The sequence below is a fragment of the Corella eumyota genome, chromosome 7 (genome assembly GCF_963082875.1).
Source record: "Corella eumyota chromosome 7, kaCorEumy4.1, whole genome shotgun sequence".
Lineage (NCBI taxonomy): Eukaryota > Metazoa > Chordata > Ascidiacea > Phlebobranchia > Corellidae > Corella > Corella eumyota.
Window position 1 is genome coordinate 6,304,901 of NC_137496.1, and position 22,345 is coordinate 6,327,245.

Genomic DNA, 22,345 nt, shown 5'->3' on the forward strand with positions numbered 1-22,345 from the left:
ATCCCCCGTCCCGATTCGAAACGGTGTCAGACAAGGATGTCCCCTAAGCCTACACTTGTTTACTCTTGCTCTAGAACCGCTACTCCTGTACATGCAACATCAACAAGATGTCATCGGAGTACGACTTACAAGCCGACATACCATCAAAACGGTCGCGTATGCCGACGACATAACCCTGACCCTTACCACCCCCCGGTCCATCCACGCTGCCCTATCAACTCTTCAACTTTTCTCAAATGCCTCCGGACTGAAACTCAATCACGAAAAAACCAAAGCACTGCTTATCAACCCACCCACTGCTGTAATAAACCTACCTCAAAATATCACTTGGACTAATTCTGTAATAACTCCACTTAACATCCCAATTGGAAAACCTAAATTTATAACGCAACATTGGAACCACATATGCCAAAAGATATCCGACGAAGAAAAATGTCTAAGAAAAATATTTTCGACACTAGACCACAAAGCTGTACTTTCCAAAACAAAGCTCCTGCCACATATTATAAATTTTGCATCAGTCTACCCAATCCCAAAAACAAAACAAATCACCATCTCCAACATAATCTTAAGATACGCCCTTAAAAATCAAAATCAATTACAGCTGGAAACCCTGGCACTTACTCGAACTAACGGGGGCTACAATTTCCCCAATATAAGGCTTTACTCGGACCTTTTCTTTCTCAAACCAATATTCTCCCACTTTAATTTTCGTAAAAACAGTACTCCTCCATCTCCGCAAGACTTAACAATCGAATATAATATCGGACTCCTCCTCTCCAAAACGTATGAAATGCCTTACCTAAATTCGATTCCACACGCCGACATACTTACACCACTTTATAAACACTACATCGACATCATTAACAATTACAAATTAACCCCAAAGCACCTCCAATTAAACTCAATCTCAAAACTTTACAAAACCCTGAACAACCAACCTAAACAAGACAACACCACTGTATGGCCGAACATACACAATAACATTCTCTCAAACAACCTAAAAACTATAAATTATAAAATTACTCAAAATGTACTTTCCACCAGATCAACTTTCTTACCCAATCTCCTAGACAATAATTCAAACTGCCCTCTCTGCAATACAAACGCATATGAAACGTCAATCCACTTACTCCACAAATGCAACAAAATTTCTCCCCTGCTCACTTATACCAACAACATTTTTACAAAACTCACTGGACATGACCATAACATATTTCAAAATTCCGACCATATGAACTTAAGCCCACCTTCAACAATTTCAATAGTAAACCTAGACCAATACGTACTACTAATATCAACACTCCACCATAAAATTTGGCAATACAGGAATAAAATAGTCTATGAAAAACATACCTTCTCACAAAAAAAATTAATCGCTTCCTATATTCAATCCATACAATCCAGACTCCACTTTGAAACAAATAAGCCATACCCGATATACATTAGCCAAATAGCCGAATTAGTACAAGTAATACAGACAACAGAACACCACTACCACACAGCAATAACCTAAAAATTAACGTACATAACACTGCCAAAATAAACCTATTTTCTCCTTACTAATCCTTTCAATGTTTTCAATTTTTTACTTTAACTATATGCATGTAAACGCCGTGAACATTTACTATTGTTATTTTGAACTTTAATGTATTTCTCCATTTTCATCACCCGTACTCCTTGTTATTTTCCTTTTTGTTTTTTTTGTTATGAATTACGCGCAATATTCTTTATTTGTATCACCCTTATTTAATGCAAATAAACAAAAAATACAACATGACAGCCCAACAGCAACAGCAACAGTCCGCCGGCAAAGCCAAGAAGACGCCGAAGGCCGCGCCGCCGGCGCACCCCACCTACCGGGTCATGGTCGCCGCCGCCGTGGCCGCGACCAAGAACAAACGCGGCACGTCTCGCCAGGCCATCGTCAGCTACATACGGAGCAACTACGACGTAAAGGACGGCACGGCCAGCCGCAACGTCACCGCCGCCGTCAAGCGAATGACCGCCGACAAGACTCTCGCGCAGACCAAGGGCACGGGCGCGTCCGGCTCTTTCAAGCTTCCCGTCGCCGAGAAGAAGAAGAAGCCCGCCGCCGCCGCCGCTAAAAAGCCGGCCGCCGCCGCAGCAGCGAAGAAGAAGAAGCCCGCGGCCGGCCAGAAGAAGACCGGCACGCCGTCCAAAAACAAGCGGGCCGCGGCCAAGAAGTCGGCGCCCGCCGCCTCGAAGAAGGCCACGCCGAAAAAGGCAGCCAAGAAGCCCGCCGCGAAAAAGGCCACGACGGCGGCCAAGAAGCTCGCGGCCGCCAAGCCGAAGCCGAAGAAGCCCGCCGTGAAGAAGGTCGCCGCGAAAAAGTCGACGACGGCGAAAAAGGCCAGCAAGAAGTAGCCGGCGCGGCGTTGCGCCCGTCTGGCGCGCCCTCACACAACGGCTCTTTTCAGGGCCACCCGTTGTTTCAGTCGAGAGAGATTCCCGGGGTCGGGGTAATTACGAAGCCGGCAGGTGGCCGGGCGGCGTCGCTCGCGATCGACCGCCCTTCGACGTTCGGCGCCCCGCGGCGAAGCACGAAACGAGCGGGGTGCGCGCGCTGCACGCCGATTGGTCGCGGCGGTGAAAATGCGCCAAAGCGCGCTTTCGCGTTTCGCTCGCGTCCGACTCGGCCCGTATAAAGGCGCGCGCCGGCCGAAGTCGAGCACATTCTTCAGCGGACAGCGAAGCAGCAACAACAACTCACTCACTTATCAGCAACATGTCAGGACGAGGCAAAGGCGGAAAAGGCTTGGGAAAGGGGGGCGCGAAACGACATCGCAAGGTTCTGCGCGACAACATCCAGGGTATCACGAAGCCCGCGATCAGGCGTCTCGCTCGACGGGGCGGCGTCAAACGAATCTCCGGCCTTATCTACGAAGAGACTCGCGGCGTGCTCAAGGTCTTTCTCGAGAACGTGATTCGCGACGCGGTCACCTACACCGAACATGCAAAACGGAAGACCGTAACCGCGCTCGACGTCGTCTACGCTTTGAAGCGCCAAGGGCGAACGCTGTACGGCTTCGGCGGTTAGGCGGCGGGCCACGCAGGCGACAGCAACACAATCGGCCCTTTTCAGGGCCACCCGTTTAACGCAAGAGAGAGTTACTTAGACCGGCACGCCGGGCGATGTTTTTTTCGCCGCCGAATCGACTCGCCTTCCCGGCCTCGCTCGGCGCCGTTTCATTGGCGCTCAGCGGAGCGCGCTCATTGGCCGCGCGCCGGCGCGCCAAATCTTCGACCAACGGCAAGCGACGCAGTGGCAGTATAAAAGGCGCTTCGAACCGAGCGACGACATCAGTTTCAGTGGAACGTCGTCGCAGTAAACAAGCAGACCAAGCAAAAAGCAAAGAAATGGCAAGAACCAAGCAGACAGCTCGAAAGTCGACAGGAGGCAAGGCGCCTCGCAAGCAGCTCGCCACCAAGGCCGCCCGCAAAAGTGCGCCGGCCACGGGCGGCGTCAAGAAGCCCCACCGTTATCGACCGGGGACAGTCGCGCTGCGCGAGATCAGGCGTTACCAGAAGTCGACCGAGCTGCTCATTCGCAAGCTGCCCTTCCAGCGACTCGTGCGCGAAATCGCGCAGGACTTCAAGACCGACCTCCGCTTTCAGGGCAGCGCCGTGATGGCCCTGCAGGAGGCCAGCGAAGCTTACCTCGTCGGTCTGTTCGAGGACACCAACTTGTGCGCGATCCACGCCAAGCGCGTGACCATCATGCCGAAAGACATCCAGCTGGCCAGGCGAATTCGAGGCGAGAGGGCCTAGGCGAACGCAGCAGCGTGCCGCACCACACAAACGGCTCTTTTCAGAGCCACCCGTTCAACAAGAAAGAGTTCCGAGTAACGTCGGCCGGCGCCGCGCGATTGGCCGACCGGCCGTGCGACGTTCTTTTGCCGCCGAAGCGACCCGCGCTCTCGGCCTCGTTTCGAGAAAGCTAGCCGGTCGGGCAAAAGAGGGAAACCCCCCACTGGCTGCGACAGGCAAGAGAGAAAGAGGCGCGCCGATCGGCCAGCGCGACGTTCTTTTGCCGCCGAAGCGACTCGCGCTCTCGGCCTCGTTTCGAGAAAGCTAGCAGGTCGCGAAAAAAGAGGGAAACCCCCCACTGGCTGCGACACAGCGAGGAGCGGCGGTTGGTTCGCGCACGTGTGTTTGCCGAAAATTGGCAACGAGGGCGCGGCGCAAAATGACGACGAAAACATTCGAAGTCCGGGCATCTCTCTGCAATTCTGTTCGGGTGGCTCTGAAAAGAGCCGTTTCGAGTTTTTTCGTTCGCGCCGTCGTCGTTGCTCAGGCCTTCTTCGAGGTCTTTTTGGGCAAAAGCACGGCCTGGATGTTGGGCAGCACGCCGCCCTGAGCGATCGTGACGCCGCCGAGCAGCTTGTTGAGTTCCTCGTCGTTGCGAATGGCCAGCTGCAAGTGGCGCGGGATGATTCGGGTTTTCTTGTTGTCTCGCGCGGCGTTGCCGGCCAATTCCAACACCTCGGCGCTCAAGTACTCGAGCACGGCGGCCATGTAGACAGGCGCGCCGGCGCCGACGCGCTCCGAGTAGTGACCCTGGCGGAGAAGTCGATGCACGCGGCCGACGGGGAACTGCAGGCCCGCGCGCGACGAGCGGCTCTTCGGCTTTGCCTTCGCTTTGCCTCCGGCGTTTCCTTTACCTCGTCCTGACATGTTGATTCGTAGTTGCGGTTGGTGCTTCAAAGTAAGACTGTGAGGCCGTCGCCGCTCGAGTCGCTTTATATATGCTGCAGTTTTGCGCGCGCCGACCGGTCGTCGACCAATCGCGCGGCGCGCGCCGCAACTCGCTCGACTGCGATTGGTGCCCGTTTCGATGGCCAATTTGCATAAGGGAAAGCCCCCCGTTGTTTCGTATGCGCTGCAGTTAGCGCGCGCGTCGACCAATCGCGTGGCGAGCGCCGCAACTCGCTAGACTGCGATTGGCGCCCGTTTCGATGGCCAATTTGCATAAGGGAAAGCCCCCCGTGGCGAAGGCGGCGGAACGCCGATTGGCCGTTGCCGAGTCGCTCGAACGGCTCGCGCGCCTGCGATTGGCCGGCGCTTCGAGTGCTCATTTGCATAGCGGCGGCTTTAAAAGCGAGCGCGCCGACCAGCCGCCACACTCAGCTCGCAAACCCACCACAACCGCGACAACACGATGGCAGCATCAAAAGGCACGAAGCATCAAAAGGCACAAAAGCACGGCCTGGATGTTGGGCAGCACGCCGCCCTGAGCGATCGTGACGCCGCCGAGCAGCTTGTTGAGTTCCTCGTCGTTGCGAATGGCCAGCTGCAAGTGGCGCGGGATGATTCGGGTTTTCTTGTTGTCTCGCGCGGCGTTGCCGGCCAATTCCAACACCTCGGCGCTCAAGTACTCGAGCACGGCGGCCATGTAGACAGGCGCGCCGGCGCCGACGCGCTCCGAGTAGTGACCCTGGCGGAGAAGTCGATGCACGCGGCCGACGGGGAACTGCAGGCCCGCGCGCGACGAGCGGCTCTTCGGCTTTGCCTTCGCTTTGCCTCCGGCGTTTCCTTTACCTCGTCTTGACATGTTGATTCGTAGTTGCGGTTGGTGCTTCAAAGTAAGACTGTGAGGCCGTCGCCGCTCGAGTCGCTTTATATATGCTGCAGTTTTGCGCGCGCCGACCGGTCGTCGACCAATCGCGCGGCGCGCGCCGCAACTCGCTCGACTGCGATTGGTGCCCGTTTCGATGGCCAATTTGCATAAGGGAAAGCCCCCCGTTGTTTCGTATGCGCTGCAGTTAGCGCGCGCGTCGACCAATCGCGTGGCGAGCGCCGCAACTCGCTAGACTGCGTTGGCGCCCGTTTCGATGGCCAATTTGCATAAGGGAAAGCCCCCCGTGGCGAAGGCGGCGGAACGCCGATTGGCCGTTGCCGAGTCGCTCGAACGGCTCGCGCGCCTGCGATTGGCCGGCGCTTCGAGTGCTCATTTGCATAGCGGCGGCTTTAAAAGCGAGCGCGCCGACCAGCCGCCACACTCAGCTCGCAAACCCACCACAACCGCGACAACACGATGGCAGCATCAAAAGGCACGAAGAAGGCAGTCAAGAAGGCCGCGCCGGCCGAAAACAAAAAGAAGCGACGCGCCCGCCGAAAGGAGAGCTTCAGCATCTACATTTACAAGGTGCTCAAGCAGGTGCACCCCGACACCGGCATCTCCAGCAAGGCGATGAGCATCATGAACTCGTTCGTGAACGACATCTTCGAGCGAATCGCGTCCGAGGGCTCGCGCCTGGCAACCTACAACAAGCGGCACACGATCAGCAGCCGCGAAATCCAGACCGCCGTGCGACTGCTCTTGCCCGGCGAACTGGCCAAGCACGCCGTGTCGGAGGGCACCAAGGCCGTGACCAAATACACCAGCTCGAAGTAGTTTTTCGACGACGACGAAAAAAAAAACAGCGAAACGGCTCTTTTCAGAGCCACCCCTCGTGCTCGAAAGAGAAAAGCCACCACGCCCGTTCGCGGGCCCCATCGAAAAACACGTTTATTAATATTTTTATTATCAGACAAAGTTGTTGTTGTTGTTGTTCGCTCGTTCGCAAATAGCGGCGAGAAGATCGAAATTTCGCTCGGGCCCCGGTCGCTCGAGTGCTTTCGGCGGCCGCGCGAGCTCGCAAAACGACGGGACGGCTACGCCCCACGACGGCCAGACCTGCGCCCTTGGGCGCGCCGCGGTTCCTGCGAGGCGCCAAGGCGACGAAAGACGGCGGCGCGGGCCCGTCGCTCGCCGAACGGGCCGAACGAGGCGAGCAAACTCGCCAAAACGCGGCCCGGCAACGTTTTGCCGAGGTTCGGCGACCGACCGCGAGCGAAGCTCGGCCACCACGCGCACGGCGACGCGACGGGGGGCTGCGGCGGCCGAAGACGCTCGTTTCGAGCCGCTGCCGAGCTCCGTCCGAGGTCGCGCGGCCGCGCCGCAGCAAGAAACGTGCTCGCGCCTTAGCACAGATTCGCCAGCAAAAGCCGCCGCCAGGCCGATCGCTCCGTTCGCGTCGTTTCGTTTCGGTTCGACAGCGAGCTATTTATAACGCGTCACAGCAGTGGCCGGGCTTTCATAGCGAAAAGCGAAATCGAACGAAGACCAACCAACATGACAGCCCAACAGCAACAGCAACAGTCCGCCGGCAAAGCCAAGAAGACGCCGAAGGCCGCGCCGCCGGCGCACCCCACCTACCGGGTCATGGTCGCCGCCGCCGTGGCCGCGACCAAGAACAAACGCGGCACGTCTCGCCAGGCCATCGTCAGCTACATACAGAGCAACTACGACGTAAAGGACGGCACGGCCAGCCGCAACGTCACCGCCGCCGTCAAGCGAATGACCGCCGACAAGACTCTCGCGCAGACCAAGGGCACGGGCGCGTCCGGCTCTTTCAAGCTTCCCGTCGCCGAGAAGAAGAAGAAGCCCGCCGCCGCCGCCGCCGCCGCTAAAAAGCCGGCCGCCGCCGCAGCAGCGAAGAAGAAGAAGCCCGCGGCCGGCCAGAAGAAGACCGGCACGCCGTCCAAAAACAAGCGGGCCGCGGCCAAGAAGTCGGCGCCCGCCGCCTCGAAGAAGGCCACGCCGAAAAAGGCAGCCAAGAAGCCCGCCGCGAAAAAGGCCACGACGGCGGCCAAGAAGCTCGCGGCCGCCAAGCCGAAGCCGAAGAAGCCCGCCGTGAAGAAGGTCGCCGCGAAAAAGTCGACGACGGCGAAAAAGGCCAGCAAGAAGTAGCCGGCGCGGCGTTGCGCCCGTCTGGCGCGCCCTCACACAACGGCTCTTTTCAGGGCCACCCGTTGTTTCAGTCGAGAGAGATTCCCGGGGTCGGGGTAATTACGAAGCCGGCAGGTGGCCGGGCGGCGTCGCTCGCGATCGACCGCCCTTCGACGTTCGGCGCCCCGCGGCGAAGCACGAAACGTGCGGGGGGCGCGCGCTGCACGCCGATTGGTCGCGGCGGTGAAAATGCGCCAAAGCGCGCTTTCGCGTTTCGCTCGCGTCCGACTCGGCCCGTATAAAGGCGCGCGCCGGCCGAAGTCGAGCACATTCTTCAGCGGACAGCGAAGCAGCAACAACAACTCACTCACTTATCAGCAACATGTCAGGACGAGGCAAAGGCGGAAAAGGCTTGGGAAAGGGGGGCGCGAAACGACATCGCAAGGTTCTGCGCGACAACATCCAGGGTATCACGAAGCCCGCGATCAGGCGTCTCGCTCGACGGGGCGGCGTCAAACGAATCTCCGGCCTTATCTACGAAGAGACTCGCGGCGTGCTCAAGGTCTTTCTCGAGAACGTGATTCGCGACGCGGTCACCTACACCGAACATGCAAAACGGAAGACCGTAACCGCGCTCGACGTCGTCTACGCTTTGAAGCGCCAAGGGCGAACGCTGTACGGCTTCGGCGGTTAGGCGGCGGGCCACGCAGGCGACAGCAACACAATCGGCCCTTTTCAGGGCCACCCGTTTAACGCAAGAGAGAGTTACTTAGACCGGCACGCCGGGCGATGTTTTTTTCGCCGCCGAATCGACTCGCCTTCCCGGCCTCGCTCGGCGCCGTTTCATTGGCGCTCAGCGGAGCGCGCTCATTGGCCGCGCGCCGGCGCGCCAATTCTTCGACCAACGGCAAGCGACGCAGTGGCAGTATAAAAGGCGCTTCGAACCGAGCGACGACATCAGTTTCAGTGGAACGTCGTCGCAGTAAACAAGCAGACCAAGCAAAAAGCAAAGAAATGGCAAGAACCAAGCAGACAGCTCGAAAGTCGACAGGAGGCAAGGCGCCTCGCAAGCAGCTCGCCACCAAGGCCGCCCGCAAAAGTGCGCCGGCCACGGGCGGCGTCAAGAAGCCCCACCGTTATCGACCGGGGACAGTCGCGCTGCGCGAGATCAGGCGTTACCAGAAGTCGACCGAGCTGCTCATTCGCAAGCTGCCCTTCCAGCGACTCGTGCGCGAAATCGCGCAGGACTTCAAGACCGACCTCCGCTTTCAGGGCAGCGCCGTGATGGCCCTGCAGGAGGCCAGCGAAGCTTACCTCGTCGGTCTGTTCGAGGACACCAACTTGTGCGCGATCCACGCCAAGCGCGTGACCATCATGCCGAAAGACATCCAGCTGGCCAGGCGAATTCGAGGCGAGAGGGCCTAGGCGAACGCAGCAGCGTGCCGCACCACACAAACGGCTCTTTTCAGAGCCACCCGTTCAACAAGAAAGAGTTCCGAGTAACGTCGGCCGGCGCCGCGCGATTGGCCGACCGGCCGTGCGACGTTCTTTTGCCGCCGAAGCGACCCGCGCTCTCGGCCTCGTTTCGAGAAAGCTAGCCGGTCGGGCAAAAGAGGGAAACCCCCCACTGGCTGCGACAGGCAAGAGAGAAAGAGGCGCGCCGATCGGCCAGCGCGACGTTCTTTTGCCGCCGAAGCGACTCGCGCTCTCGTTTCGAGAAAGCTAGCAGGTCGCGAAAAAAGAGGGAAACCCCCCACTGGCTGCGACACAGCGAGGAGCGGCGGTTGGTTCGCGCACGTGTGTTTGCCGAAAATTGGCAACGAGGGCGCGGCGCAAAATGACGACGAAAACATTCGAAGTCCGGGCATCTCTCTGCAATTCTGTTCGGGTGGCTCTGAAAAGAGCCGTTTCGAGTTTTTTCGTTCGCGCCGTCGTCGTTGCTCAGGCCTTCTTCGAGGTCTTTTTGGGCAAAAGCACGGCCTGGATGTTGGGCAGCACGCCGCCCTGAGCGATCGTGACGCCGCCGAGCAGCTTGTTGAGTTCCTCGTCGTTGCGAATGGCCAGCTGCAAGTGGCGCGGGATGATTCGGGTTTTCTTGTTGTCTCGCGCGGCGTTGCCGGCCAATTCCAACACCTCGGCGCTCAAGTACTCGAGCACGGCGGCCATGTAGACAGGCGCGCCGGCGCCGACGCGCTCCGAGTAGTGACCCTGGCGGAGAAGTCGATGCACGCGGCCGACGGGGAACTGCAGGCCCGCGCGCGACGAGCGGCTCTTCGGCTTTGCCTTCGCTTTGCCTCCGGCGTTTCCTTTACCTCGTCCTGACATGTTGATTCGTAGTTGCGGTTGGTGCTTCAAAGTAAGACTGTGAGGCCGTCGCCGCTCGAGTCGCTTTATATATGCTGCAGTTTTGCGCGCGCCGACCGGTCGTCGACCAATCGCGCGGCGCGCGCCGCAACTCGCTCGACTGCGATTGGTGCCCGTTTCGATGGCCAATTTGCATAAGGGAAAGCCCCCCGTTGTTTCGTATGCGCTGCAGTTAGCGCGCGCGTCGACCAATCGCGTGGCGAGCGCCGCAACTCGCTAGACTGCGATTGGCGCCCGTTTCGATGGCCAATTTGCATAAGGGAAAGCCCCCCGTGGCGAAGGCGGCGGAACGCCGATTGGCCGTTGCCGAGTCGCTCGAACGGCTCGCGCGCCTGCGATTGGCCGGCGCTTCGAGTGCTCATTTGCATAGCGGCGGCTTTAAAAGCGAGCGCGCCGACCAGCCGCCACACTCAGCTCGCAAACCCACCACAACCGCGACAACACGATGGCAGCATCAAAAGGCACGAAGCATCAAAAGGCACAAAAGCACGGCCTGGATGTTGGGCAGCACGCCGCCCTGAGCGATCGTGACGCCGCCGAGCAGCTTGTTGAGTTCCTCGTCGTTGCGAATGGCCAGCTGCAAGTGGCGCGGGATGATTCGGGTTTTCTTGTTGTCTCGCGCGGCGTTGCCGGCCAATTCCAACACCTCGGCGCTCAAGTACTCGAGCACGGCGGCCATGTAGACAGGCGCGCCGGCGCCGACGCGCTCCGAGTAGTGACCCTGGCGGAGAAGTCGATGCACGCGGCCGACGGGGAACTGCAGGCCCGCGCGCGACGAGCGGCTCTTCGGCTTTGCCTTCGCTTTGCCTCCGGCGTTTCCTTTACCTCGTCCTGACATGTTGATTCGTAGTTGCGGTTGGTGCTTCAAAGTAAGACTGTGAGGCCGTCGCCGCTCGAGTCGCTTTATATATGCTGCAGTTTTGCGCGCGCCGACCGGTCGTCGACCAATCGCGCGGCGCGCGCCGCAACTCGCTCGACTGCGATTGGTGCCCGTTTCGATGGCCAATTTGCATAAGGGAAAGCCCCCCGTTGTTTCGTATGCGCTGCAGTTAGCGCGCGCGTCGACCAATCGCGTGGCGAGCGCCGCAACTCGCTAGACTGCGTTGGCGCCCGTTTCGATGGCCAATTTGCATAAGGGAAAGCCCCCCGTGGCGAAGGCGGCGGAACGCCGATTGGCCGTTGCCGAGTCGCTCGAACGGCTCGCGCGCCTGCGATTGGCCGGCGCTTCGAGTGCTCATTTGCATAGCGGCGGCTTTAAAAGCGAGCGCGCCGACCAGCCGCCACACTCAGCTCGCAAACCCACCACAACCGCGACAACACGATGGCAGCATCAAAAGGCACGAAGAAGGCAGTCAAGAAGGCCGCGCCGGCCGAAAACAAAAAGAAGCGACGCGCCCGCCGAAAGGAGAGCTTCAGCATCTACATTTACAAGGTGCTCAAGCAGGTGCACCCCGACACCGGCATCTCCAGCAAGGCGATGAGCATCATGAACTCGTTCGTGAACGACATCTTCGAGCGAATCGCGTCCGAGGGCTCGCGCCTGGCAACCTACAACAAGCGGCACACGATCAGCAGCCGCGAAATCCAGACCGCCGTGCGACTGCTCTTGCCCGGCGAACTGGCCAAGCACGCCGTGTCGGAGGGCACCAAGGCCGTGACCAAATACACCAGCTCGAAGTAGTTTTTCGACGACGACGAAAAAAAAAACAGCGAAACGGCTCTTTTCAGAGCCACCCCTCGTGCTCGAAAGAGAAAAGCCACCACGCCCGTTCGCGGGCCCCATCGAAAAACACGTTTATTAATATTTTTATTATCAGACAAAGTTGTTGTTGTTGTTGTTCGCTCGTTCGCAAATAGCGGCGAGAAGATCGAAATTTCGCTCGGGCCCCGGTCGCTCGAGTGCTTTCGGCGGCCGCGCGAGCTCGCAAAACGACGGGACGGCTACGCCCCACGACGGCCAGACCTGCGCCCTTGGGCGCGCCGCGGTTCCTGCGAGGCGCCAAGGCGACGAAAGGCGGCGGCGCGGGCCCGTCGCTCGCCGAACGGGCCGAACGAGGCGAGCAAACTCGCCAAAACGCGGCCCGGCAGCGTTTTGCCGAGGTTCGGCGACCGACCGCGAGCGAAGCTCGGCCACCACGCGCACGGCGACGCGACGGGGGGCTGCGGCGGCCGAAGACGCTCGTTTCGAGCCGCTGCCGAGCTCCGTCCGAGGTCGCGCGGCCGCGCCGCAGCAAGAAACGTGCTCGCGCCTTAGCACAGATTCGCCAGCAAAAGCCGCCGCCAGGCCGATCGCTCCGTTCGCGTCGTTTCGTTTCGGTTCGACAGCGAGCTATTTATAACGCGTCATAGCAGTGGCCGGGCTTTCATAGCGAAAAGCGAAATCGAACGAAGACCAACCAACATGACAGCCCAACAGCAACAGCAACAGTCCGCCGGCAAAGCCAAGAAGACGCCGAAGGCCGCGCCGCCGGCGCACCCCACCTACCGGGTCATGGTCGCCGCCGCCGTGGCCGCGACCAAGAACAAACGCGGCACGTCTCGCCAGGCCATCGTCAGCTACATACGGAGCAACTACGACGTAAAGGACGGCACGGCCAGCCGCAACGTCACCGCCGCCGTCAAGCGAATGACCGCCGACAAGACTCTCGCGCAGACCAAGGGCACGGGCGCGTCCGGCTCTTTCAAGCTTCCCGTCGCCGAGAAGAAGAAGAAGCCCGCCGCCGCCGCCGCTAAAAAGCCGGCCGCCGCCGCAGCAGCGAAGAAGAAGAAGCCCGCGGCCGGCCAGAAGAAGACCGGCACGCCGTCCAAAAACAAACGGGCCGCGGCCAAGAAGTCGGCGCCCGCCGCCTCGAAGAAGGCCACGCCGAAAAAGGCAGCCAAGAAGCCCGCCGCGAAAAAGGCCACGACGGCGGCCAAGAAGCTCGCGGCCGCCAAGCCGAAGCCGAAGAAGCCCGCCGTGAAGAAGGTCGCCGCGAAAAAGTCGACGACGGCGAAAAAGGCCAGCAAGAAGTAGCCGGCGCGGCGTTGCGCCCGTCTGGCGCGCCCTCACACAACGGCTCTTTTCAGGGCCACCCGTTGTTTCAGTCGAGAGAGATTCCCGGGGTCGGGGTAATTACGAAGCCGGCAGGTGGCCGGGCGGCGTCGCTCGCGATCGACCGCCCTTCGACGTTCGGCGCCCCGCGGCGAAGCACGAAACGAGCGGGGTGCGCGCGCTGCACGCCGATTGGTCGCGGCGGTGAAAATGCGCCAAAGCGCGCTTTCGCGTTTCGCTCGCGTCCGACTCGGCCCGTATAAAGGCGCGCGCCGGCCGAAGTCGAGCACATTCTTCAGCGGACAGCGAAGCAGCAACAACAACTCACTCACTTATCAGCAACATGTCAGGACGAGGCAAAGGCGGAAAAGGCTTGGGAAAGGGGGGCGCGAAACGACATCGCAAGGTTCTGCGCGACAACATCCAGGGTATCACGAAGCCCGCGATCAGGCGTCTCGCTCGACGGGGCGGCGTCAAACGAATCTCCGGCCTTATCTACGAAGAGACTCGCGGCGTGCTCAAGGTCTTTCTCGAGAACGTGATTCGCGACGCGGTCACCTACACCGAACATGCAAAACGGAAGACCGTAACCGCGCTCGACGTCGTCTACGCTTTGAAGCGCCAAGGGCGAACGCTGTACGGCTTCGGCGGTTAGGCGGCGGGCCACGCAGGCGACAGCAACACAATCGGCCCTTTTCAGGGCCACCCGTTTAACGCAAGAGAGAGTTACTTAGACCGGCACGCCGGGCGATGTTTTTTTCGCCGCCGAATCGACTCGCCTTCCCGGCCTCGCTCGGCGCCGTTTCATTGGCGCTCAGCGGAGCGCGCTCATTGGCCGCGCGCCGGCGCGCCAAATCTTCGACCAACGGCAAGCGACGCAGTGGCAGTATAAAAGGCGCTTCGAACCGAGCGACGACATCAGTTTCAGTGGAACGTCGTCGCAGTAAACAAGCAGACCAAGCAAAAAGCAAAGAAATGGCAAGAACCAAGCAGACAGCTCGAAAGTCGACAGGAGGCAAGGCGCCTCGCAAGCAGCTCGCCACCAAGGCCGCCCGCAAAAGTGCGCCGGCCACGGGCGGCGTCAAGAAGCCCCACCGTTATCGACCGGGGACAGTCGCGCTGCGCGAGATCAGGCGTTACCAGAAGTCGACCGAGCTGCTCATTCGCAAGCTGCCCTTCCAGCGACTCGTGCGCGAAATCGCGCAGGACTTCAAGACCGACCTCCGCTTTCAGGGCAGCGCCGTGATGGCCCTGCAGGAGGCCAGCGAAGCTTACCTCGTCGGTCTGTTCGAGGACACCAACTTGTGCGCGATCCACGCCAAGCGCGTGACCATCATGCCGAAAGACATCCAGCTGGCCAGGCGAATTCGAGGCGAGAGGGCCTAGGCGAACGCAGCAGCGTGCCGCACCACACAAACGGCTCTTTTCAGAGCCACCCGTTCAACAAGAAAGAGTTCCGAGTAACGTCGGCCGGCGCCGCGCGATTGGCCGACCGGCCGTGCGACGTTCTTTTGCCGCCGAAGCGACCCGCGCTCTCGGCCTCGTTTCGAGAAAGCTAGCCGGTCGGGCAAAAGAGGGAAACCCCCCACTGGCTGCGACAGGCAAGAGAGAAAGAGGCGCGCCGATCGGCCAGCGCGACGTTCTTTTGCCGCCGAAGCGACTCGCGCTCTCGGCCTCGTTTCGAGAAAGCTAGCAGGTCGCGAAAAAAGAGGGAAACCCCCCACTGGCTGCGACACAGCGAGGAGCGGCGGTTGGTTCGCGCACGTGTGTTTGCCGAAAATTGGCAACGAGGGCGCGGCGCAAAATGACGACGAAAACATTCGAAGTCCGGGCATCTCTCTGCAATTCTGTTCGGGTGGCTCTGAAAAGAGCCGTTTCGAGTTTTTTCGTTCGCGCCGTCGTCGTTGCTCAGGCCTTCTTCGAGGTCTTTTTGGGCAAAAGCACGGCCTGGATGTTGGGCAGCACGCCGCCCTGAGCGATCGTGACGCCGCCGAGCAGCTTGTTGAGTTCCTCGTCGTTGCGAATGGCCAGCTGCAAGTGGCGCGGGATGATTCGGGTTTTCTTGTTGTCTCGCGCGGCGTTGCCGGCCAATTCCAACACCTCGGCGCTCAAGTACTCGAGCACGGCGGCCATGTAGACAGGCGCGCCGGCGCCGACGCGCTCCGAGTAGTGACCCTGGCGGAGAAGTCGATGCACGCGGCCGACGGGGAACTGCAGGCCCGCGCGCGACGAGCGGCTCTTCGGCTTTGCCTTCGCTTTGCCTCCGGCGTTTCCTTTACCTCGTCCTGACATGTTGATTCGTAGTTGCGGTTGGTGCTTCAAAGTAAGACTGTGAGGCCGTCGCCGCTCGAGTCGCTTTATATATGCTGCAGTTTTGCGCGCGCCGACCGGTCGTCGACCAATCGCGCGGCGCGCGCCGCAACTCGCTCGACTGCGATTGGTGCCCGTTTCGATGGCCAATTTGCATAAGGGAAAGCCCCCCGTTGTTTCGTATGCGCTGCAGTTAGCGCGCGCGTCGACCAATCGCGTGGCGAGCGCCGCAACTCGCTAGACTGCGATTGGCGCCCGTTTCGATGGCCAATTTGCATAAGGGAAAGCCCCCCGTGGCGAAGGCGGCGGAACGCCGATTGGCCGTTGCCGAGTCGCTCGAACGGCTCGCGCGCCTGCGATTGGCCGGCGCTTCGAGTGCTCATTTGCATAGCGGCGGCTTTAAAAGCGAGCGCGCCGACCAGCCGCCACACTCAGCTCGCAAACCCACCACAACCGCGACAACACGATGGCAGCATCAAAAGGCACGAAGCATCAAAAGGCACAAAAGCACGGCCTGGATGTTGGGCAGCACGCCGCCCTGAGCGATCGTGACGCCGCCGAGCAGCTTGTTGAGTTCCTCGTCGTTGCGAATGGCCAGCTGCAAGTGGCGCGGGATGATTCGGGTTTTCTTGTTGTCTCGCGCGGCGTTGCCGGCCAATTCCAACACCTCGGCGCTCAAGTACTCGAGCACGGCGGCCATGTAGACAGGCGCGCCGGCGCCGACGCGCTCCGAGTAGTGACCCTGGCGGAGAAGTCGATGCACGCGGCCGACGGGGAACTGCAGGCCCGCGCGCGACGAGCGGCTCTTCGGCTTTGCCTTCGCTTTGCCTCCGGCGTTTCCTTTACCTCGTCCTGACATGTTGATTCGTAGTTGCGGTTGGTGCTTCAAAGTAAGACTGTGAGGCCGTCGCCGCTCGAGTCGCTTTATATATGCTGCAGTTTTGCGCGCGCCGACCGGTCGTCGACCAATCGCGCGGCGCGCGCCGCAACTCGCTCGACTGCGATTGGTGCCCGTTTCGATGGCCAATTTGCATAAGGGAAAGCCCCCCGTTGTTTCGTATGCGCTGCAGTTAGCGCGCGCGTCGACCAATCGCGTGGCGAGCGCCGCAACTCGCTAGACTGCGTTGGCGCCCGTTTCGATGGCCAATTTGCATAAGGGAAAGCCCCCCGTGGCGAAGGCGGCGGAACGCCGATTGGCCGTTGCCGAGTCGCTCGAACGGCTCGCGCGCCTGCGATTGGCCGGCGCTTCGAGTGCTCATTTGCATAGCGGCGGCTTTAAAAGCGAGCGCGCCGACCAGCCGCCACACTCAGCTCGCAAACCCACCACAACCGCGACAACACGATGGCAGCATCAAAAGGCACGAAGAAGGCAGTCAAGAAGGCCGCGCCGGCCGAAAACAAAAAGAAGCGACGCGCCCGCCGAAAGGAGAGCTTCAGCATCTACATTTACAAGGTGCTCAAGCAGGTGCACCCCGACACCGGCATCTCCAGCAAGGCGATGAGCATCATGAACTCGTTCGTGAACGACATCTTCGAGCGAATCGCGTCCGAGGGCTCGCGCCTGGCAACCTACAACAAGCGGCACACGATCAGCAGCCGCGAAATCCAGACCGCCGTGCGACTGCTCTTGCCCGGCGAACTGGCCAAGCACGCCGTGTCGGAGGGCACCAAGGCCGTGACCAAATACACCAGCTCGAAGTAGTTTTTCGACGACGACGAAAAAAAAAACAGCGAAACGGCTCTTTTCAGAGCCACCCCTCGTGCTCGAAAGAGAAAAGCCACCACGCCCGTTCGCGGGCCCCATCGAAAAACACGTTTATTAATATTTTTATTATCAGACAAAGTTGTTGTTGTTGTTGTTCGCTCGTTCGCAAATAGCGGCGAGAAGATCGAAATTTCGCTCGGGCCCCGGTCGCTCGAGTGCTTTCGGCGGCCGCGCGAGCTCGCAAAACGACGGGACGGCTACGCCCCACGACGGCCAGACCTGCGCCCTTGGGCGCGCCGCGGTTCCTGCGAGGCGCCAAGGCGACGAAAGACGGCGGCGCGGGCCCGTCGCTCGCCGAACGGGCCGAACGAGGCGAGCAAACTCGCCAAAACGCGGCCCGGCAACGTTTTGCCGAGGTTCGGCGACCGACCGCGAGCGAAGCTCGGCCACCACGCGCACGGCGACGCGACGGGGGGCTGCGGCGGCCGAAGACGCTCGTTTCGAGCCGCTGCCGAGCTCCGTCCGAGGTCGCGCGGCCGCGCCGCAGCAAGAAACGTGCTCGCGCCTTAGCACAGATTCGCCAGCAAAAGCCGCCGCCAGGCCGATCGCTCCGTTCGCGTCGTTTCGTTTCGGTTCGACAGCGAGCTATTTATAACGCGTCACAGCAGTGGCCGGGCTTTCATAGCGAAAAGCGAAATCGAACGAAGACCAACCAACATGACAGCCCAACAGCAACAGCAACAGTCCGCCGGCAAAGCCAAGAAGACGCCGAAGGCCGCGCCGCCGGCGCACCCCACCTACCGGGTCATGGTCGCCGCCGCCGTGGCCGCGACCAAGAACAAACGCGGCACGTCTCGCCAGGCCATCGTCAGCTACATACAGAGCAACTACGACGTAAAGGACGGCACGGCCAGCCGCAACGTCACCGCCGCCGTCAAGCGAATGACCGCCGACAAGACTCTCGCGCAGACCAAGGGCACGGGCGCGTCCGGCTCTTTCAAGCTTCCCGTCGCCGAGAAGAAGAAGAAGCCCGCCGCCGCCGCCGCCGCTAAAAAGCCGGCCGCCGCCGCAGCAGCGAAGAAGAAGAAGCCCGCGGCCGGCCAGAAGAAGACCGGCACGCCGTCCAAAAACAAGCGGGCCGCGGCCAAGAAGTCGGCGCCCGCCGCCTCGAAGAAGGCCACGCCGAAAAAGGCAGCCAAGAAGCCCGCCGCGAAAAAGGCCACGACGGCGGCCAAGAAGCTCGCGGCCGCCAAGCCGAAGCCGAAGAAGCCCGCCGTGAAGAAGGTCGCCGCGAAAAAGTCGACGACGGCGAAAAAGGCCAGCAAGAAGTAGCCGGCGCGGCGTTGCGCCCGTCTGGCGCGCCCTCACACAACGGCTCTTTTCAGGGCCACCCGTTGTTTCAGTCGAGAGAGATTCCCGGGGTCGGGGTAATTACGAAGCCGGCAGGTGGCCGGGCGGCGTCGCTCGCGATCGACCGCCCTTCGACGTTCGGCGCCCCGCGGCGAAGCACGAAACGTGCGGGGGGCGCGCGCTGCACGCCGATTGGTCGCGGCGGTGAAAATGCGCCAAAGCGCGCTTTCGCGTTTCGCTCGCGTCCGACTCGGCCCGTATAAAGGCGCGCGCCGGCCGAAGTCGAGCACATTCTTCAGCGGACAGCGAAGCAGCAACAACAACTCACTCACTTATCAGCAACATGTCAGGACGAGGCAAAGGCGGAAAAGGCTTGGGAAAGGGGGGCGCGAAACGACATCGCAAGGTTCTGCGCGACAACATCCAGGGTATCACGAAGCCCGCGATCAGGCGTCTCGCTCGACGGGGCGGCGTCAAACGAATCTCCGGCCTTATCTACGAAGAGACTCGCGGCGTGCTCAAGGTCTTTCTCGAGAACGTGATTCGCGACGCGGTCACCTACACCGAACATGCAAAACGGAAGACCGTAACCGCGCTCGACGTCGTCTACGCTTTGAAGCGCCAAGGGCGAACGCTGTACGGCTTCGGCGGTTAGGCGGCGGGCCACGCAGGCGACAGCAACACAATCGGCCCTTTTCAGGGCCACCCGTTTAACGCAAGAGAGAGTTACTTAGACCGGCACGCCGGGCGATGTTTTTTTCGCCGCCGAATCGACTCGCCTTCCCGGCCTCGCTCGGCGCCGTTTCATTGGCGCTCAGCGGAGCGCGCTCATTGGCCGCGCGCCGGCGCGCCAATTCTTCGACCAACGGCAAGCGACGCAGTGGCAGTATAAAAGGCGCTTCGAACCGAGCGACGACATCAGTTTCAGTGGAACGTCGTCGCAGTAAACAAGCAGACCAAGCAAAAAGCAAAGAAATGGCAAGAACCAAGCAGACAGCTCGAAAGTCGACAGGAGGCAAGGCGCCTCGCAAGCAGCTCGCCACCAAGGCCGCCCGCAAAAGTGCGCCGGCCACGGGCGGCGTCAAGAAGCCCCACCGTTATCGACCGGGGACAGTCGCGCTGCGCGAGATCAGGCGTTACCAGAAGTCGACCGAGCTGCTCATTCGCAAGCTGCCCTTCCAGCGACTCGTGCGCGAAATCGCGCAGGACTTCAAGACCGACCTCCGCTTTCAGGGCAGCGCCGTGATGGCCCTGCAGGAGGCCAGCGAAGCTTACCTCGTCGGTCTGTTCGAGGACACCAACTTGTGCGCGATCCACGCCAAGCGCGTGACCATCATGCCGAAAGACATCCAGCTGGCCAGGCGAATTCGAGGCGAGAGGGCCTAGGCGAACGCAGCAGCGTGCCGCACCACACAAACGGCTCTTTTCAGAGCCACCCGTTCAACAAGAAAGAGTTCCGAGTAACGTCGGCCGGCGCCGCGCGATTGGCCGACCGGCCGTGCGACGTTCTTTTGCCGCCGAAGCGACCCGCGCTCTCGGCCTCGTTTCGAGAAAGCTAGCCGGTCGGGCAAAAGAGGGAAACCCCCCACTGGCTGCGACAGGCAAGAGAGAAAGAGGCGCGCCGATCGGCCAGCGCGACGTTCTTTTGCCGCCGAAGCGACTCGCGCTCTCGTTTCGAGAAAGCTAGCAGGTCGCGAAAAAAGAGGGAAACCCCCCACTGGCTGCGACACAGCGAGGAGCGGCGGTTGGTTCGCGCACGTGTGTTTGCCGAAAATTGGCAACGAGGGCGCGGCGCAAAATGACGACGAAAACATTCGAAGTCCGGGCATCTCTCTGCAATTCTGTTCGGGTGGCTCTGAAAAGAGCCGTTTCGAGTTTTTTCGTTCGCGCCGTCGTCGTTGCTCAGGCCTTCTTCGAGGTCTTTTTGGGCAAAAGCACGGCCTGGATGTTGGGCAGCACGCCGCCCTGAGCGATCGTGACGCCGCCGAGCAGCTTGTTGAGTTCCTCGTCGTTGCGAATGGCCAGCTGCAAGTGGCGCGGGATGATTCGGGTTTTCTTGTTGTCTCGCGCGGCGTTGCCGGCCAATTCCAACACCTCGGCGCTCAAGTACTCGAGCACGGCGGCCATGTAGACAGGCGCGCCGGCGCCGACGCGCTCCGAGTAGTGACCCTGGCGGAGAAGTCGATGCACGCGGCCGACGGGGAACTGCAGGCCCGCGCGCGACGAGCGGCTCTTCGGCTTTGCCTTCGCTTTGCCTCCGGCGTTTCCTTTACCTCGTCCTGACATGTTGATTCGTAGTTGCGGTTGGTGCTTCAAAGTAAGACTGTGAGGCCGTCGCCGCTCGAGTCGCTTTATATATGCTGCAGTTTTGCGCGCGCCGACCGGTCGTCGACCAATCGCGCGGCGCGCGCCGCAACTCGCTCGACTGCGATTGGTGCCCGTTTCGATGGCCAATTTGCATAAGGGAAAGCCCCCCGTTGTTTCGTATGCGCTGCAGTTAGCGCGCGCGTCGACCAATCGCGTGGCGAGCGCCGCAACTCGCTAGACTGCGATTGGCGCCCGTTTCGATGGCCAATTTGCATAAGGGAAAGCCCCCCGTGGCGAAGGCGGCGGAACGCCGATTGGCCGTTGCCGAGTCGCTCGAACGGCTCGCGCGCCTGCGATTGGCCGGCGCTTCGAGTGCTCATTTGCATAGCGGCGGCTTTAAAAGCGAGCGCGCCGACCAGCCGCCACACTCAGCTCGCAAACCCACCACAACCGCGACAACACGATGGCAGCATCAAAAGGCACGAAGAAGGCAGTCAAGAAGGCCGCGCCGGCCGAAAACAAAAAGAAGCGACGCGCCCGCCGAAAGGAGAGCTTCAGCATCTACATTTACAAGGTGCTCAAGCAGGTGCACCCCGACACCGGCATCTCCAGCAAGGCGATGAGCATCATGAACTCGTTCGTGAACGACATCTTCGAGCGAATCGCGTCCGAGGGCTCGCGCCTGGCAACCTACAACAAGCGGCACACGATCAGCAGCCGCGAAATCCAGACCGCCGTGCGACTGCTCTTGCCCGGCGAACTGGCCAAGCACGCCGTGTCGGAGGGCACCAAGGCCGTGACCAAATACACCAGCTCGAAGTAGTTTTTCGACGACGACGAAAAAAAAAACAGCGAAACGGCTCTTTTCAGAGCCACCCCTCGTGCTCGAAAGAGAAAAGCCACCACGCCCGTTCGCGGGCCCCATCGAAAAACACGTTTATTAATATTTTTATTATCAGACAAAGTTGTTGTTGTTGTTGTTCGCTCGTTCGCAAATAGCGGCGAGAAGATCGAAATTTCGCTCGGGCCCCGGTCGCTCGAGTGCTTTCGGCGGCCGCGCGAGCTCGCAAAACGACGGGACGGCTACGCCCCACGACGGCCAGACCTGCGCCCTTGGGCGCGCCGCGGTTCCTGCGAGGCGCCAAGGCGACGAAAGACGGCGGCGCGGGCCCGTCGCTCGCCGAACGGGCCGAACGAGGCGAGCAAACTCGCCAAAACGCGGCCCGGCAACGTTTTGCCGAGGTTCGGCGACCGACCGCGAGCGAAGCTCGGCCACCACGCGCACGGCGACGCGACGGGGGGCTGCGGCGGCCGAAGACGCTCGTTTCGAGCCGCTGCCGAGCTCCGTCCGAGGTCGCGCGGCCGCGCCGCAGCAAGAAACGTGCTCGCGCCTTAGCACAGATTCGCCAGCAAAAGCCGCCGCCAGGCCGATCGCTCCGTTCGCGTCGTTTCGTTTCGGTTCGACAGCGAGCTATTTATAACGCGTCATAGCAGTGGCCGGGCTTTCATAGCGAAAAGCGAAATCGAACGAAGACCAACCAAC

General features: G+C 60.7%; 23 protein-coding genes across 23 annotated transcripts; 16 read left to right on the forward strand and 7 right to left on the reverse strand.

Moving 5' to 3' along the window:
• Positions 1–1,776: 1,776 nt before the first annotated feature.
• Positions 1,777–2,388, forward strand: LOC145760196 (uncharacterized). Its single transcript, XM_082574073.1, has one exon. The coding sequence runs from the start codon at positions 1,777–1,779 to the stop codon at positions 2,386–2,388; it is 612 nt and encodes a 203-aa protein (XP_082430199.1).
• A 361-nt stretch (positions 2,389–2,749) lies between these two features.
• On the forward strand, positions 2,750–3,061 carry LOC145760197 (histone H4). Its single transcript, XM_082574075.1, has one exon. The coding sequence runs from the start codon at positions 2,750–2,752 to the stop codon at positions 3,059–3,061; it is 312 nt and encodes a 103-aa protein (XP_082430201.1).
• Positions 3,062–3,381: 320 nt separating this feature from the next.
• Positions 3,382–3,792, forward strand: LOC145759191 (histone H3). The gene has a single exon (XM_082572957.1). The coding sequence runs from the start codon at positions 3,382–3,384 to the stop codon at positions 3,790–3,792; it is 411 nt and encodes a 136-aa protein (XP_082429083.1).
• Positions 3,793–4,314: 522 nt separating this feature from the next.
• On the reverse strand, positions 4,315–4,698 carry LOC145760432 (histone H2A). The gene has a single exon (XM_082574321.1). It carries the CDS (start codon positions 4,696–4,698, stop codon positions 4,315–4,317), a length of 384 nt encoding a protein of 127 aa, XP_082430447.1.
• Positions 4,699–5,191: 493 nt separating this feature from the next.
• Positions 5,192–5,575, reverse strand: LOC145760198 (histone H2AX-like). The gene has a single exon (XM_082574076.1). It carries the CDS (start codon positions 5,573–5,575, stop codon positions 5,192–5,194), a length of 384 nt encoding a protein of 127 aa, XP_082430202.1.
• A 483-nt stretch (positions 5,576–6,058) lies between these two features.
• Positions 6,059–6,418, forward strand: LOC145760199 (histone H2B.1-like). Its single transcript, XM_082574077.1, has one exon. The coding sequence runs from the start codon at positions 6,059–6,061 to the stop codon at positions 6,416–6,418; it is 360 nt and encodes a 119-aa protein (XP_082430203.1).
• A 720-nt stretch (positions 6,419–7,138) lies between these two features.
• On the forward strand, positions 7,139–7,756 carry LOC145760200 (uncharacterized). Its single transcript, XM_082574078.1, has one exon. The coding sequence runs from the start codon at positions 7,139–7,141 to the stop codon at positions 7,754–7,756; it is 618 nt and encodes a 205-aa protein (XP_082430204.1).
• Positions 7,757–8,117: 361 nt separating this feature from the next.
• LOC145760201 (histone H4) lies at positions 8,118–8,429 on the forward strand. The gene has a single exon (XM_082574079.1). The coding sequence runs from the start codon at positions 8,118–8,120 to the stop codon at positions 8,427–8,429; it is 312 nt and encodes a 103-aa protein (XP_082430205.1).
• Positions 8,430–8,749: 320 nt separating this feature from the next.
• LOC145759190 (histone H3) lies at positions 8,750–9,160 on the forward strand. The gene has a single exon (XM_082572956.1). It carries the CDS (start codon positions 8,750–8,752, stop codon positions 9,158–9,160), a length of 411 nt encoding a protein of 136 aa, XP_082429082.1.
• Positions 9,161–9,676: 516 nt separating this feature from the next.
• On the reverse strand, positions 9,677–10,060 carry LOC145760447 (histone H2A). The gene has a single exon (XM_082574342.1). It carries the CDS (start codon positions 10,058–10,060, stop codon positions 9,677–9,679), a length of 384 nt encoding a protein of 127 aa, XP_082430468.1.
• Positions 10,061–10,553: 493 nt separating this feature from the next.
• LOC145760202 (histone H2A, orphon-like) lies at positions 10,554–10,937 on the reverse strand. Its single transcript, XM_082574080.1, has one exon. It carries the CDS (start codon positions 10,935–10,937, stop codon positions 10,554–10,556), a length of 384 nt encoding a protein of 127 aa, XP_082430206.1.
• Positions 10,938–11,420: 483 nt separating this feature from the next.
• On the forward strand, positions 11,421–11,780 carry LOC145760203 (histone H2B.1-like). The gene has a single exon (XM_082574081.1). The coding sequence runs from the start codon at positions 11,421–11,423 to the stop codon at positions 11,778–11,780; it is 360 nt and encodes a 119-aa protein (XP_082430207.1).
• A 720-nt stretch (positions 11,781–12,500) lies between these two features.
• On the forward strand, positions 12,501–13,112 carry LOC145760205 (uncharacterized). Its single transcript, XM_082574082.1, has one exon. The coding sequence runs from the start codon at positions 12,501–12,503 to the stop codon at positions 13,110–13,112; it is 612 nt and encodes a 203-aa protein (XP_082430208.1).
• Positions 13,113–13,473: 361 nt separating this feature from the next.
• Positions 13,474–13,785, forward strand: LOC145760206 (histone H4). The gene has a single exon (XM_082574083.1). The coding sequence runs from the start codon at positions 13,474–13,476 to the stop codon at positions 13,783–13,785; it is 312 nt and encodes a 103-aa protein (XP_082430209.1).
• Positions 13,786–14,105: 320 nt separating this feature from the next.
• Positions 14,106–14,516, forward strand: LOC145760207 (histone H3). Its single transcript, XM_082574084.1, has one exon. The coding sequence runs from the start codon at positions 14,106–14,108 to the stop codon at positions 14,514–14,516; it is 411 nt and encodes a 136-aa protein (XP_082430210.1).
• A 522-nt stretch (positions 14,517–15,038) lies between these two features.
• On the reverse strand, positions 15,039–15,422 carry LOC145760587 (histone H2A). The gene has a single exon (XM_082574508.1). The coding sequence runs from the start codon at positions 15,420–15,422 to the stop codon at positions 15,039–15,041; it is 384 nt and encodes a 127-aa protein (XP_082430634.1).
• Positions 15,423–15,915: 493 nt separating this feature from the next.
• Positions 15,916–16,299, reverse strand: LOC145760208 (histone H2A, orphon-like). Its single transcript, XM_082574086.1, has one exon. The coding sequence runs from the start codon at positions 16,297–16,299 to the stop codon at positions 15,916–15,918; it is 384 nt and encodes a 127-aa protein (XP_082430212.1).
• A 483-nt stretch (positions 16,300–16,782) lies between these two features.
• LOC145760209 (histone H2B.1-like) lies at positions 16,783–17,142 on the forward strand. The gene has a single exon (XM_082574087.1). The coding sequence runs from the start codon at positions 16,783–16,785 to the stop codon at positions 17,140–17,142; it is 360 nt and encodes a 119-aa protein (XP_082430213.1).
• Positions 17,143–17,862: 720 nt separating this feature from the next.
• On the forward strand, positions 17,863–18,477 carry LOC145760210 (uncharacterized). Its single transcript, XM_082574088.1, has one exon. The coding sequence runs from the start codon at positions 17,863–17,865 to the stop codon at positions 18,475–18,477; it is 615 nt and encodes a 204-aa protein (XP_082430214.1).
• A 361-nt stretch (positions 18,478–18,838) lies between these two features.
• On the forward strand, positions 18,839–19,150 carry LOC145760212 (histone H4). The gene has a single exon (XM_082574089.1). It carries the CDS (start codon positions 18,839–18,841, stop codon positions 19,148–19,150), a length of 312 nt encoding a protein of 103 aa, XP_082430215.1.
• A 320-nt stretch (positions 19,151–19,470) lies between these two features.
• Positions 19,471–19,881, forward strand: LOC145760213 (histone H3). Its single transcript, XM_082574090.1, has one exon. It carries the CDS (start codon positions 19,471–19,473, stop codon positions 19,879–19,881), a length of 411 nt encoding a protein of 136 aa, XP_082430216.1.
• A 516-nt stretch (positions 19,882–20,397) lies between these two features.
• Positions 20,398–20,781, reverse strand: LOC145760214 (histone H2A). Its single transcript, XM_082574091.1, has one exon. It carries the CDS (start codon positions 20,779–20,781, stop codon positions 20,398–20,400), a length of 384 nt encoding a protein of 127 aa, XP_082430217.1.
• A 484-nt stretch (positions 20,782–21,265) lies between these two features.
• Positions 21,266–21,625, forward strand: LOC145760215 (histone H2B.1-like). The gene has a single exon (XM_082574092.1). It carries the CDS (start codon positions 21,266–21,268, stop codon positions 21,623–21,625), a length of 360 nt encoding a protein of 119 aa, XP_082430218.1.
• The last annotated feature ends 720 nt before the right edge of the window (positions 21,626–22,345 follow it).